The 12,299-nt window shown below is 51.2% G+C and overlaps 1 protein-coding gene across 1 annotated transcript; it reads left to right on the top strand.

Moving 5' to 3' along the window:
- Positions 1–3,364: 3,364 nt before the first annotated feature.
- Positions 3,365–9,484, top strand: FAM240B (family with sequence similarity 240 member B; the record flags this gene model as incomplete). The annotated part of the gene is made up of 2 exons (XM_080709028.1): positions 3,365–3,507; positions 9,394–9,484. The coding sequence occupies 2 exons, from the start codon at positions 3,365–3,367 to the stop codon at positions 9,482–9,484; spliced, it is 234 nt and encodes a 77-aa protein (XP_080565154.1).
- Between the last annotated feature and the right edge of the window lie 2,815 nt (positions 9,485–12,299).

The raw sequence follows: 12,299 nt of genomic DNA, 5'->3' as shown, positions 1-12,299 counted from the left end.
TTTCTCTGACTATGAAAACACTGCTGAATCATCTCATGGTGTTGGGGTGAGCTCTCGGCTCAGGAACTCGGGCTCTGCAGGGTCCTTGGCTAACATGATGGAAAAGAATTTGAGCACGCGCCAGTTAGAGACATAGACAGAAGTTTATTGGGGGAAAGGGAGGAAACACACATTCAAGAGAGAATATGGCCCCTCAAGATGAGGAAGGCATTTTGGGGAGCTCAGGGTTCTCTTCTTATAGGGGACTTACTGAGGGGTGGGCTAGAGAAAGTCTGCGAGGATGAGCTGGGTCCGGTAGTCCCGAGGCGGTTTATGGTGGGCAGGTGGTCTGGCAGCCTGAGGGTGGGTGAGCTCAGTCCAGTGGTCCCAGGCGCTTCCTGATGGTCTGTGGTCTGGTCGGCCTCAGGGTGGATGATCTTGGGTTGATTGGGGTCCTCATTAGTTGATTGACGGATAAGCTGGGTTATCCTAAATTATAGGTTTTCTCAGAAATATTGTTAACTCTAGGATCTACAGGTTTCCCAAGAATTTATGGTAGTCAGGCCTGGGAAGGAGAACTGGTTTGTGGACTAGAGGCAGAAGCACTTCAGCTCCAGGTGCTTATATCAAAGTTATATTTTTACTTTTCCTTCCTGTCTGTCTCCTTTCTACCTGCTTATTCCTTCTATCCTACATCAATGGGAGGTCACAGTAAATTACCCTCTTCCTGAAACCACAGAGGGTTAGAGTTAGGGTTAGCGTGAGGAGCCTACCCTCAAGCCAACTTCTATCACATAAAAACTAAATAAATAAATAATAAACCCAACTTCAGATTTCTTTGCATATATGTGGTACTAGGGATGGAACCCAGGGGCATCTACCGCTAAGCTACACCCCCAGACCTATTTTTATTTTTCATTTTTCAAACAGGGTCTCACTAAGTTGCCTCTGAGCTATACTTCCAGCCATTTTGTTTTTATTTTGAAACAGGGTCTCTCTAATCTAAGCTGCCGGGGGGGTCCCCAAGTTGCTGAGACCAGCGATCCTCCTGTCTCAGCCTCCCAAGTACTGGGATTACAAGAGCGTACCACCAAGCCCAGCCCATTTCTATTTCCTGATGGTCGAAAGCTTCCAAGACCAGATCCTGCCATTCACTGCCTGCCGCTCACAGTGAGTACGGCAAACGGTAGCATAAATGTGAACACAAGTGCAAAAAGAGAGACACGGGAGGGGCAGCCTGAATCATCTGCACACAATGGGTTTCCTATTATCCAAGTTGCATTTCCTACTACAGAAGTTGTCATAATCCTGAAAGCCCAAGTTCCAGTTGCCCAGCAGTTTGTAACAAAGCAAGCCGCTGGGCTGTGAAATAGTTCCAGAGGACAGAGCGGGACCATTAGCACAGCGGCAGCCATCAATCTTAGCGAGACAGTCCCTCTCCACCGAGGCTCCCTGAGAGAATGCGATTAGAGCGCCTGGCCACGAAGACCTGCGACATCGCAGCCGAAGTGGCCTGAGGGGCACTCGTCCCGACAGCTCCTCTAACGGCGTCTCTGTCCCCGGTCCAGCGCTGGACCTCGGACAGTTTGGGAAGCTTCTTATCCTCGTGATCTCGGCTTTCCAACTCTGACAGCCCAGACACAGAAATAAATAACCCTGACACACGGCTGAGTCCGTAAGAAGCGGAGCATTTGCTAGCACACGTACACTGGACACGGTGACGGTGCCCTTCCGTGGAGGCCCAAAGTTGCGTGACACCGTGGGTGCTCGCTGGGGGCGGGTGCAGAGACCCCAACTAACCCCCTGAGGACCAGTGAGGAGCGTGTGAGCACGTGGATGTTGGAGGGATGAATGCAAGCCATTATGATTCACTTTCCTAGCCGGTGGTGGCGGTACGCGCCTAGAATCCCCATACCTGGGAGAATAAGACCGGAGGGTCACAGGATGGAGGCCAGCCTCAGCAACTTAGTGAGACCCTGTTTCAAAAATAAAGAGGGTGCCGGGCATGGTGGTGCACGCTTGTGATCCCAGCGCTTGGGAGGCTGAGACAGGAGGATCGCACAGGTTCAAAGCCAGCCTCAGCTACTTAGTGAGGCTCTCAGCAACTTAGTGAGACCCTGTTTCAAAAATAAAGAAGGCTGGGGGTGTAACTCAGGGACAGAATGCCCTTGGGTTCAACTCCAAGTACAAGAGAGAGAGAGAGAGAGAGAGAGAGAGAGAGACAGAGACAGAGAGAGACAGAGACAGAAAGACAGACAGACAGACAGACAGACAGAGAGAAACTTTTTCCTCTGTATTACCACACATACTCTGAAACTGGGGCCCAGAGCAAATGCAGGGTTTGCCCACTCAGCACCGCAAGGACAAGGAGGGCCCGGCGCCCTGTCCTCCTTCTCAGCTGCCTCCCCCAGGCCACAGGCCAGGCTGGGGGGCAGACGTCGGCGAGCACAGTGACGTTAGCTCCCCGACCTCTCCCCTGTAGAGGAGGCAGGAGAGGGTTGGTAAAGGACTCCACTTCTGATTGCCACAACAGTGGAACCACGAGGGTGCTGTCCACATGCTCGGCGGCTGAGGCTGACCTCAAACCCCCATCCTCCTGTCTCAGTCTCCCAGGCACAGGCGCGCTCAGTCAGAAGCTGGAAAGGGGGCCTCAGAGCGCCATGGTGCAGTCACGGGTTGCAAAAGTACGTCCAAGACAAAGAGTCGAGCTGCGGACAGATTTATTTAGAGGAACAAGAAGTGGATATTCAAGGGAGAATGTCGGCCGTGTCCAGAGTGAGAGAGAGGCCCTTGGGGTGCACGGCTCTTCTTTTGCAGGAAGGCTTGCCAGTGGTGAGCATGCGGGGGTCGGCCTAATCCTTGTGCAACCCGGAGCAGCTCCGTGGTCGGCTTCCCCTCACACTCTTCAGGCCGATGTTACCAGTCATTCGTTTTTTTTGTTTTGTTTTGTTTTGTTTTGCGGTACTGGGGACGGAACCCAGGGGCATTCTACTTCCAAGCTACACCCCAAAACCTATTTTTTTTTATTCTTTATTTTGAAACAGGGTCTCACTGAGTTGCTGAGGGCCTCACTAAGTAGCTGAGGCTGTCTGCGAACCACCATCCTCCTGTCTCAGCCTCCCGAATGCTGGGATTACAAGCGTGCCCACCACACCCGCCTGCCATTCTTCTAACTTCTGTTCATTTCAAAATTTTCTCACAATGTTGTTGCAAGACTCACTCATAGATGCAAAAACAGATTCGCAGTCTGATCTGAGCCTATGATATGTTCACAGTCACCCAAGAAAAGAGCCTTACGTGGGCAACATCTGGATTTGAAGCCACCCAGATTTCAAGTGACCCTGTTTGAAGGTGGGATGTGCTTGTCTTTTTTTTTCCCCAGGGGATGAACAATCAATACATCCGTCGGGAGGTCTTCTGTTGTGAGACGTGCCAGGAGCTCAAAAGCTTCTGGGAAAAAGAAATTAGCAAACAGACTTGTTACCGTGAGCTGGAGGAAGATCGCCAGGGGAGAAGCGCCCTGAACAAGTACGTGGGCTCTTGCTCTATCCTTATTCCACGGTAGGTCTGCCCTGAGGTGCTCTGGACAGACCTGAGGCCCCGAGCCCTGTTTCTCTTGCCCCCTGCTGTGGGTGGTGGGCACCGTGTCTCAGGCCCTGGAGGGACAAGACGAGGCTTTGAAGGGAGACATTTCTTGCACCCCCAGGCCCCTCTGTATCCCGCAGGGCCACGGCAGGAGCACTGGGTTTGGGCCAGGTGACAGAAGACCGGCTAGGAGCAAAACTTGGCGCAGAGCCCCTCTGTTGCCATGAAAATGGCGAGGCAGGAAAGAATTTGTAGCTGGGCTGTGTGGCGGGGCGGGGCTCTGGTGGCCTCTGCGCTCAGGAGGAGTCTCTAGTGGCTCCATGGTGCTTTAGGCAGGGGAGACGCCGCCTGGGGTGGAGGAGGGAGTCGGTTGAGAAGGCTTCCACTTGTAGATCGGCCTCTGACCATCTGAGGGGCAGATGAGGCGCTCTCTCCCCAGCCAGGAACTTTTGGAAGACATTACAGCCTCACAAAAAGCCAGGAGCAGTGGCACACTCCTGTAATCCCAGTCCTTGGGAGGCTGAGACAGGAGGACCGCGGGTTGAGGGCCAGCCTCAGCAACTCAGACTCTCAGCAACAAAAATAGGACTGGGGGTGTACCTCAGAGGCAGAACACCCCTGGCTCAATCCCCAGTACTAAAACAAGCAAACCAACAAAAACCTCGTAAAAGCAATGTCCATACAACCATTTGCCCAGTCTTCTGGGCAAATACTGGAATTCCTCAGTTCGCCAGCAGTGCGGACGATTACATGTAGCTGGTTCTTGCTGCGGAGCGCCGTCTGGTGCTTCCAAAGAGGTCCTGCGGCCTAGCTCACGGCCTCGGGCGCCAGCCCCTCCCCGCTGGCCAAGGCGACCTGCAGGGCACGGTGGTCCCTGCCGAGAACCAGTGCCTCACAGATATGGACAAGCCTTTCTAAAATACAAACAAAGCTGGGCATTGGGGTGCCTGCCTGTAATCCCTGTACTTGGGAGGCTGAGAAGGGAGGCTCACAGGTTCAGAGCTAGCCTAAGTAAATGTAGCAAGGCCCTCTGCACCGTTTTTTACTTTTTTTTCAGCACTCGGGGTGGAACCCAGGGGCATTCTACCTCCAGCTACACCCCCAGCCCTATTTTTTTTTTTTATTCTTTATTTTGAAACAGCGTCTCACTGAGTTGCAAAGAGCCTCACTAAGTAGCTGAGGCTATCTGCCAATCTGCGATCGTCATGTCTCAGCCTCCCGAGTGCTGAGATTACAAGTGTGCACCACCACGCCCGGCTCTTTTTTGACTTTGTATTTTGAAACAGGGTCTCACTAAGTTGCTGAGGCTGGCCTTGGACCCACAATCCTCCTGCCTCAGCCTCTCCGGGACTGAAATCACAGGTGCATGCCGCTGTGCCTGGCTTCTCTTGCTCTCTTTTACATATTATGGCAGCCTCAGACACATCCCACTCAGGGCCTTCAAGGTCAGCACTTGGAGCTGAGACCACGCCGGCCCAGGCAGCTCCGGCCTCTGAGCAGCGTGGCAGGGCTGTACGGTTCCTAAGGCTCTTCCCAGTCCCACTGTAACCTCTCCCTCTTCACAAATGTCTCCAGCCACAGGGTCCAAAGTCTCTCCTGACCACGCCTGTCTCTCCCTACTTTACATATCTCAGGTCACACCCCTAAATGTGCTCCTTGGAGGACCCCAAGTGACATGCAGTTTAATGTCTGGCAAATGTTAGAAGACGTGTATCTATAGGCAGAGCTGATCCTCACTGGCTCCCAGGAAGGACATTAGGATCATGGATTCAGACTGTGGCTTAGATGGACATGGATGCCCACACCTGGAATCCCAACACTTGGGAGGCTGAGTCAGGAGGATCACAGGTTGAAGGCCATCCTCAGCAACTTAGCAAGAATCTGTTTCAAAATAAAAATAAGAAGCCGGGCGTGGTGGCGCACACTTGTAATCCCAGCATTCGGGAGGTTGAGACCGGAGGTTCGCGGTTCGCGGACAGCCTCAGCTACTTAGTGAGGCCCTCTGCAACTCAGTGAGACCCTGTTTCAAAATAAAGAATAAAAAATAGGGCACGGGGTATAGCTCAGAGGTCAAATGCCCCTGGGTTCCATCCCCAAACCCAAAATAAATAAATAAATAAATAAATAAATAAATAGTGCTGGAGGTGTAGCTCAGAGGTAAAATGCTCCTGGTTTCAATCCCCAGTACAAAAAAAAAAAAAAAAGACTATCACTGGTTTCTGGCTAAAGCTCATACTTATCCAAGAGAATCTGTGTTTCTAGATATTAACTACAACTCCTCCATGAAGCAAAATAATTTTGAGCAGTAAATAGTAAATATTATTTGGTCTCTATTTGAAAAGCCAGGCCCATTTTTCTAGGCTGACTGTACAAATGTTCTTTGGGGTTTAACGCCAGCTGCACCCCCCCCCCCGCATATGTGCACCTATTGCAAATCAAAACCTCCACCTACCCATTTAGTCTCCAGTTTCCTGAGAGCTCAAAACAGAAGCTGCAGACACAGATACAGAGATCCTAACTGCGAAGGCGTGGCCACCAGTCGGAATATTCATAAGCCAGGGTTTAAAGGTCGCCGAGGTAGAGGGTCCCGGACCCTTCACGGCTTGGCAATACATAGCCAGACATCTGCTATACAAAGTGAACAGATATGTTATGGATCCCAGATTCCTAGACCATATTCCTAGAACAAATGCTCAGACCGAAAGTGTTGACTCAGGCCCTCCACGCAGCGCAGGCCACGGTGGGATTAGATTGCTGGAGATTTATTGGGCAGCAGCTATGAACCAAAATTGGAACAGAAAGTGTCGACTGCCGCCCCGCGGGCTGGTTAATAGCTGGCTGTCTGCGGGAGGCAGGCCTGTGTAGACACGCCTCAGTCCGCCATCAACCTTCCTGAGAGGGAGACGACATCGCACACAAATTACAAATCATAACAAAAGCTGGTATTATAAATTTATTCTATTATAAGTCTCATCTAGCTACCCAGAATACTTGCATTAGTTTTTGACAACCTTTTGTACCCAGAGCCAACCAGTAGTTGCAGTTCAACCGTGACTTAACAAAACGGGTGTGAGACGAGGGGAGGGGAACAGGGGTACTGGGGATTGAACTCAGGGGCATACCACCTCTGAGATGTTCCACGGCCCTTTTTAAATTCTTTTTTCTTATGTTTTGGACAGGGTCTCCACTAAGTTGCTGAGGCTAGCCTCATGCCTGCAACCCTCCTGTCTCAGCCTCCCCAGTACTGGGATTACAGGCACACACTACCACTGCCGCTTCCAAATAAGTGATTAGAATCCAGTTCAGAAAAAAGTAAGAGTCATGTCATTGATCGGAATAGTCTCTTGTTTGTTTTTGTTGTTTGTTTATTTGTTATTGTTTGGGTGGTACTGGTGTTCCTGGAAGCCCTTCTACCTCCGGGCTACACTCCCAGACCTATTATATATAATATATAATATATAAGTATGTATTTATATATTACATATATATATATATGTATGTATAATTTTTTTTTTTTTGGAAAAGAGGTTTCACTACTTTGCCGAGGCTGGCCTCAAACCTGCGATCCTCCTGTCTCAGATTCTTAAGTACTAGGATTGCAGCATGGGCCACCATGCCTGGTCCACAACAGATTTTGCTTTTGTTTTTAATTCTGAAGGAATATTTCCTTGACATTTTTTATCCAGAGACATGAGTAGTCATGACACTTCTAAATTCAGTGTGCACGATTCAGGTCTCCCCCGTCGCTTTCTTAAGTGTAGACCAAGGGTCGGCAGCAGTTTTTCTTAAAGAACCGGATAGTTCATACTTTGGGCTTCATATACCATCTGGGCTTAACCTCTAGTTTCCCAACTCTGGCTTTCTACTGTGAAAGCAGCTATGGAAAATCTAAACAGCGTGGGTGAGCAAGTAATCAGGTGCATGCTAATAAAACTTGATTTACAAACACGGGCCACTGGGCAGCTTTGGCCAGAGCCCAATCCTTCGTCCAGACAACGAACCAAACGGCGTCACGTACGTTTTGTAGCGTTTGCCAATCCAGCCGCCGTCGCCCTCTCAGCCCTCGGTTGCTGCCGGGCTTCCTGACGCGCAGCCAGCCCTCCCGGTTCCTCCCTCCCCTGCCGGGCCTGAGACCAGCGGAGATGTAAAGGAGACGCTTTCCAGAGCCAGTTTGGTGCCAGGAGCTTTTATAACACCCATGCCCTCTGACACTGTGATATTTCACCTCTGGACTCCAAAAGCTGCTTACTGTTTTGTGCCTTCTCATTCTCCTGCAGTAAGCGTGTACCCCTCAGCCCCAGCACTCCAGCTTCTCCCGGTGGTCTTCTAGGCCCACACGGGAACAGAGTTTAGTTCCATGGCCCCAGTGGGCAGAATGACAGCACAGAAATCCCAGGGAGACAATATTCCAACCGTAGCAGGTTCTAAGTCCATTTGTCCACACGGAGCTATGAGGATGCTCCGGGATCCTTTGTTAAAAATACCATCCTTCCTCCAGGAGTTATTTCTGCTCCTCATCACACATCAGACACTCCCGGGCGGATTTACTTCTGGATTCTTCTGTCCATGGGCCCACCTGCCTGTCCCTCTGCGGGGACCGCGCCATCTTAATGATGAGGCTTTGGTTAGGCCTCAGAATCAGGCCGCCTGGACCTGTTGCCTTTATTCCTCTTTATAAAGTTTTTCTAGCTGATCTACTTCTTTTTTGCCTTCTATAGTGATAGATAGATAGATAGAAGATAGATAGATAGATGTGTGTGTGTGTGTGTGTGTGTGTGTGTGTGTGTGTGTGTGTGTGTTGCAGTACTCCCAGGGGCATTCTACCTCTGAGCTATACTCCCAGCCCTATTTTTTATTGTTATTTTAAAACAGAGTCTCACTAAGCTGCAGAGGGCCTCACTAAGTAGCTGAGGCTGGCCATAAATTTGTGATTCTCCTGTTTCAGCCTCCCAAGTACTGGGATTTCAAAGATGCATCACCATGCCCAGCTTTATTTTTATTATTTTATTTTATTTTTGTGGGGGGGGGGGGGCTGGGGATGGAACCCAGAGGCATTCGACCTCCGAGCTACGTCCCTGCCCAATCTTTTATTCCTTATTTTGAAACCGGGTCTCACTGAGTTGCGGAGGGCCTCGCTAAGTAGCTGAGGCTGTCCGCAAACCGCGATCCTCCGGTCTCAGCCTCCCGAATGCTGCGATGACAAGCGTGCCCACCGCGCCCGGCTATTTTTATTATTTTAGATGGAGTCTGGCTCTGAGTACGGCCTCAGACTCCTGGATTCAAGTGATCCTCCTGCCTCTGCCTCCCGTGTGACTGGGATGATAGACGCAGAGCTCTTTCATAGAAAATCTAGAATCAGCTGCTCAGTGGCGGCAAAAACATTCTCACTTGGACCTTGATTGGAATTACATTGAGCCCACTATCAATTTGCAAAGGGTTAAGGTGGGGGAGGGCTGTCTGCTCATCTTAGTCACTCGTTTTTCTATTCGTTTTTTTTCACGTGTAAAAGCCACGGGGTTCTTTTAAAAAGCATTCCTAGCCAGGCCCAGTGGCGCACACTTGTAATCCCCGTACTCAGGAGGCTGAGACAAGAGGATCAGAGGTTGGGGGCCAGCCTCAACATTTCAGCCAGGCCCTCAACAACTTAACAAGATCCTGTTTCCAAATAAAAGAATAAAAGAGCTCTGGGGGTGTAACTCAGAGGTAGAACACCCCTGGGTTCGATCCCTAGGATGCCAATAAAATAAACAAACAAAAAAAAAAACCGAAAAAGAAAGAGAGGCAGGTCTTGCAGACTAACCAAGCTTGGTGTTGTGCTCCCCACCCCAGACTCCGAGAAGAATGGAAGCAGAGGCTGGAGAGGAGGCGGAGGCTGCTGGACAACCCCCAGGAGGAGAAGCCTGCCGACGCGGAGGGCTGAGCGCCTGAGCGCCTCCCGCCTGCAAGCTGCCCGGCCATTGTTTCTAGGAGAAAAAAAAAAAACTAACACCCAAGTTGTGCTGACCCATAGGCAGGACGCTGCCCTGTTTGGAAGGTTTTACTTGTGAAGCCTCCCTGGGCGCTAATGGCCGTTATTATCTGGCTCAGTCCTCTCTGCGGGGAGGACAGGGCGCCAGTGCAGGGGGAGGCAGCTGAGTGACTGAATACAAAACGCTCTTGGAATTAGCAACCCCAGGTTTCAAAGGCCCACACTGCCTAGTGTAGGTCCCCGTTGTCTTCTCCTGTTCGGATCTGAGTATTTACTCTGAACTCACTGTGGGGAAAGACCGTGGTGGAAATCTGGCTCTCCCAGAACTCCTGGGGAAGAGAAGTCAAAAAGACCTATTTTCCTCTCCCTGCTTCTGCTCACAGAGCTGCTTGCAGAAATAAAGCTATTATCGTCTTAAGAATTTAATAGTACGGCTTGAAAATGAACTAAATTAATTTTTCTCTTTATATGAATCTGGGTGGGTGTGTTTGCTTCGTGAACATTTTTGAATTGTTACCAGGGACTGAACCCAGAGGCATTCTACCTTCAAGCTACAGCCACAGCCCTTTTTAATTTCATTTTGCGACAGGGTCTCGCTAAGTTGCTGAGGTTGTCCTTGAACCTGCCATCCTCCTGTCTCACTCCCCCAAGTACTGGGATTACACGTGCCAGCACGCCTGGCCCATAAACGTGTTTAATCAGAAACACGTAGCACAAGTAGGACAGTATCGGGGGCTCCGTGTCCCGCGCCCACCTCGAGTTTGTCTGTCCTGCACCTCCATCCTCCTGTCTCGGTCACGTCCCTCTTGGGAGTGCATGAGGCCTGCGCCTCAGCGGCCCCAGACGCACCCTGGAGTTAAAGTCGCCCTCCTGTAGGCCTCCTCTCTGGTCCCCACGCCATCACCAGCCAGGCGGCCTTCCACAGGGCATCGTGGGGACTCCTTTGCCCGGATCCCAGAGGAGAGGAGTGTGAGTAGGAACCTGGGCCACCAAGGATCCGGAGTGGCCGGAGGGACGCGGGTGCGGGAGGGACAGGTGGAGACGGTGCTGGGGAGGACGTCTGGCTCCCACAGACGCACGTGCACGACGCAGAAAGCAAAGGCCTCTTCGTGGCTGAGCGAGAGCCACGTAGCGAGGGCTGGAGAGGCACCTGCACCGCCCCGCGGGAGGAGGCCAGGACGGCGCTCAGGGCCGTTCACATGGACCCCCATACTATTCAATACTTCGAAGGAGCCATGAGCCAAGGCTGGGGAAATGGGCAACGAGGGCACTCAAAATAAAGCTTCAGGGAGGTCGGGGAGCCCCGGACCTCGGTATCAGGGTGGCTCGCCCTGCCTGGGGTCAGAGGAGACACTGACGCCAAGCAGAGACCTGGACCGCAGCACGGTGAGCGGGCATGACGCCTCGACAGACACAAGTCAGCATGAGTAAGGGCAGCGGTGGCCGGAGTGCACAGCTTGGAAGCCGCTGGCCTCGTGGTGAGAGAGAAGCAAAAGGAGACAGCAGGGAGCCGAGTCCACATCCCCTTCAAGGGCGTCCCCCAATTACCTAACTTCCTCCCACGTCCTCCTTCTTAAAGGGTCTTCCATCTCCCAATAGCGCCACCGGCTGGTGAGCAAGCCTTCAAAAACCTGGGCTTTGCGGAACGTTCCAGATCCAAGCTATAGAATCATGCACGCTTTTGTGATTTTATTACAAGACTTTGTACAGGCCCAAAGAGACGGCGGAGCTGGTTCTGTCCAACTCTGCGCCGCTCACCAGCAGGGCTGCAGCACTGAGCGGGCAGTAGCCACGGCTCAAAGTCGTTGAGATGACGTGAACAGGCGTATCAGCTCCTGGAGATGGATGGACTGGCACAGAGAGAGCCCTCGGGCCCTCGGCTCTCAGCCCTCTCTCTGCTCTCTCCGGGCTGTCACTGATCTGGGCCCATGGAAAAGGCATGGTCCCTCCTGGGGACATGCTTCCTAAGCCTGCTTGCCAACCTAAATCTCCTGGAAAGCTGTTTTAGGTTCTTAGATTCCTGGGCCCTGCTCTGAGATGAGTTTCTTTTTTCTTTTTGTGGTAATAGGTATTGAACCCAGGGTCATTCTACCTCCAAGCTACACCCCCAGCCCTTTTTATTTATGTTTTACATTGAAACAAGGTGTCACTAAGCTGTTAAATATCTTACTAAATTGCTGAAGCTGGCCTTGAACCTGGGATCCTCCTGCCTCAGCCTCTCAAGTAGCTGGTGTTATGGTAAAGCTCTTATGGGGACCCTGCTGGGCTCCCATACTGTAACAGTGAGATGTAGCTGTGGTTTCTTGTCCTCAGCTATTTGTAGAAAAGAATATCCCAAACTCTATAAGCTTAAGCAATTTTATTATTACAAAGATGGACAGATAGAACTTAAAGCACTATACCGTAGAGGGTGACGGAGTGGGATGACTTGAAAAGAAGTCACCCAAGTTGTTGGGTACAGAACATTTTTATAGATACCTGGTCCTTCTGACCCTACTAGGTCCCCCCTTCTGGGGCAGGTCTTTTGATATGGGGATTCCTTCCTGTAGGCCTTCCCTGTCTCCAGTACAGAACCCAAGCCTTTTGTTACACCCCAAAATGTGTTAATTGATCATGGGAGTCTGGGATCTCTTGAAGGCTTATGGCATCCCCCCACATCCTTGGGGAAGTTTGCTTGTCTTAGAAATGTAAAAGACCCTGAGCTTCCTCTATTTTCTTGCTAATCACCCTTGGTACCTGGACCTCTGCAGGGTCTCTTCCCTGTCTC

Source organism: Muscardinus avellanarius (genome assembly GCF_963383645.1).
Source record: "Muscardinus avellanarius genome assembly, chromosome: 13".
NCBI classification, from domain to species: Eukaryota; Metazoa; Chordata; class Mammalia; order Rodentia; family Gliridae; genus Muscardinus; species Muscardinus avellanarius.
The sequence above is the reverse complement of the archived record's forward strand: the minus strand, read 5'-3'. Positions and strand labels throughout refer to the sequence as shown.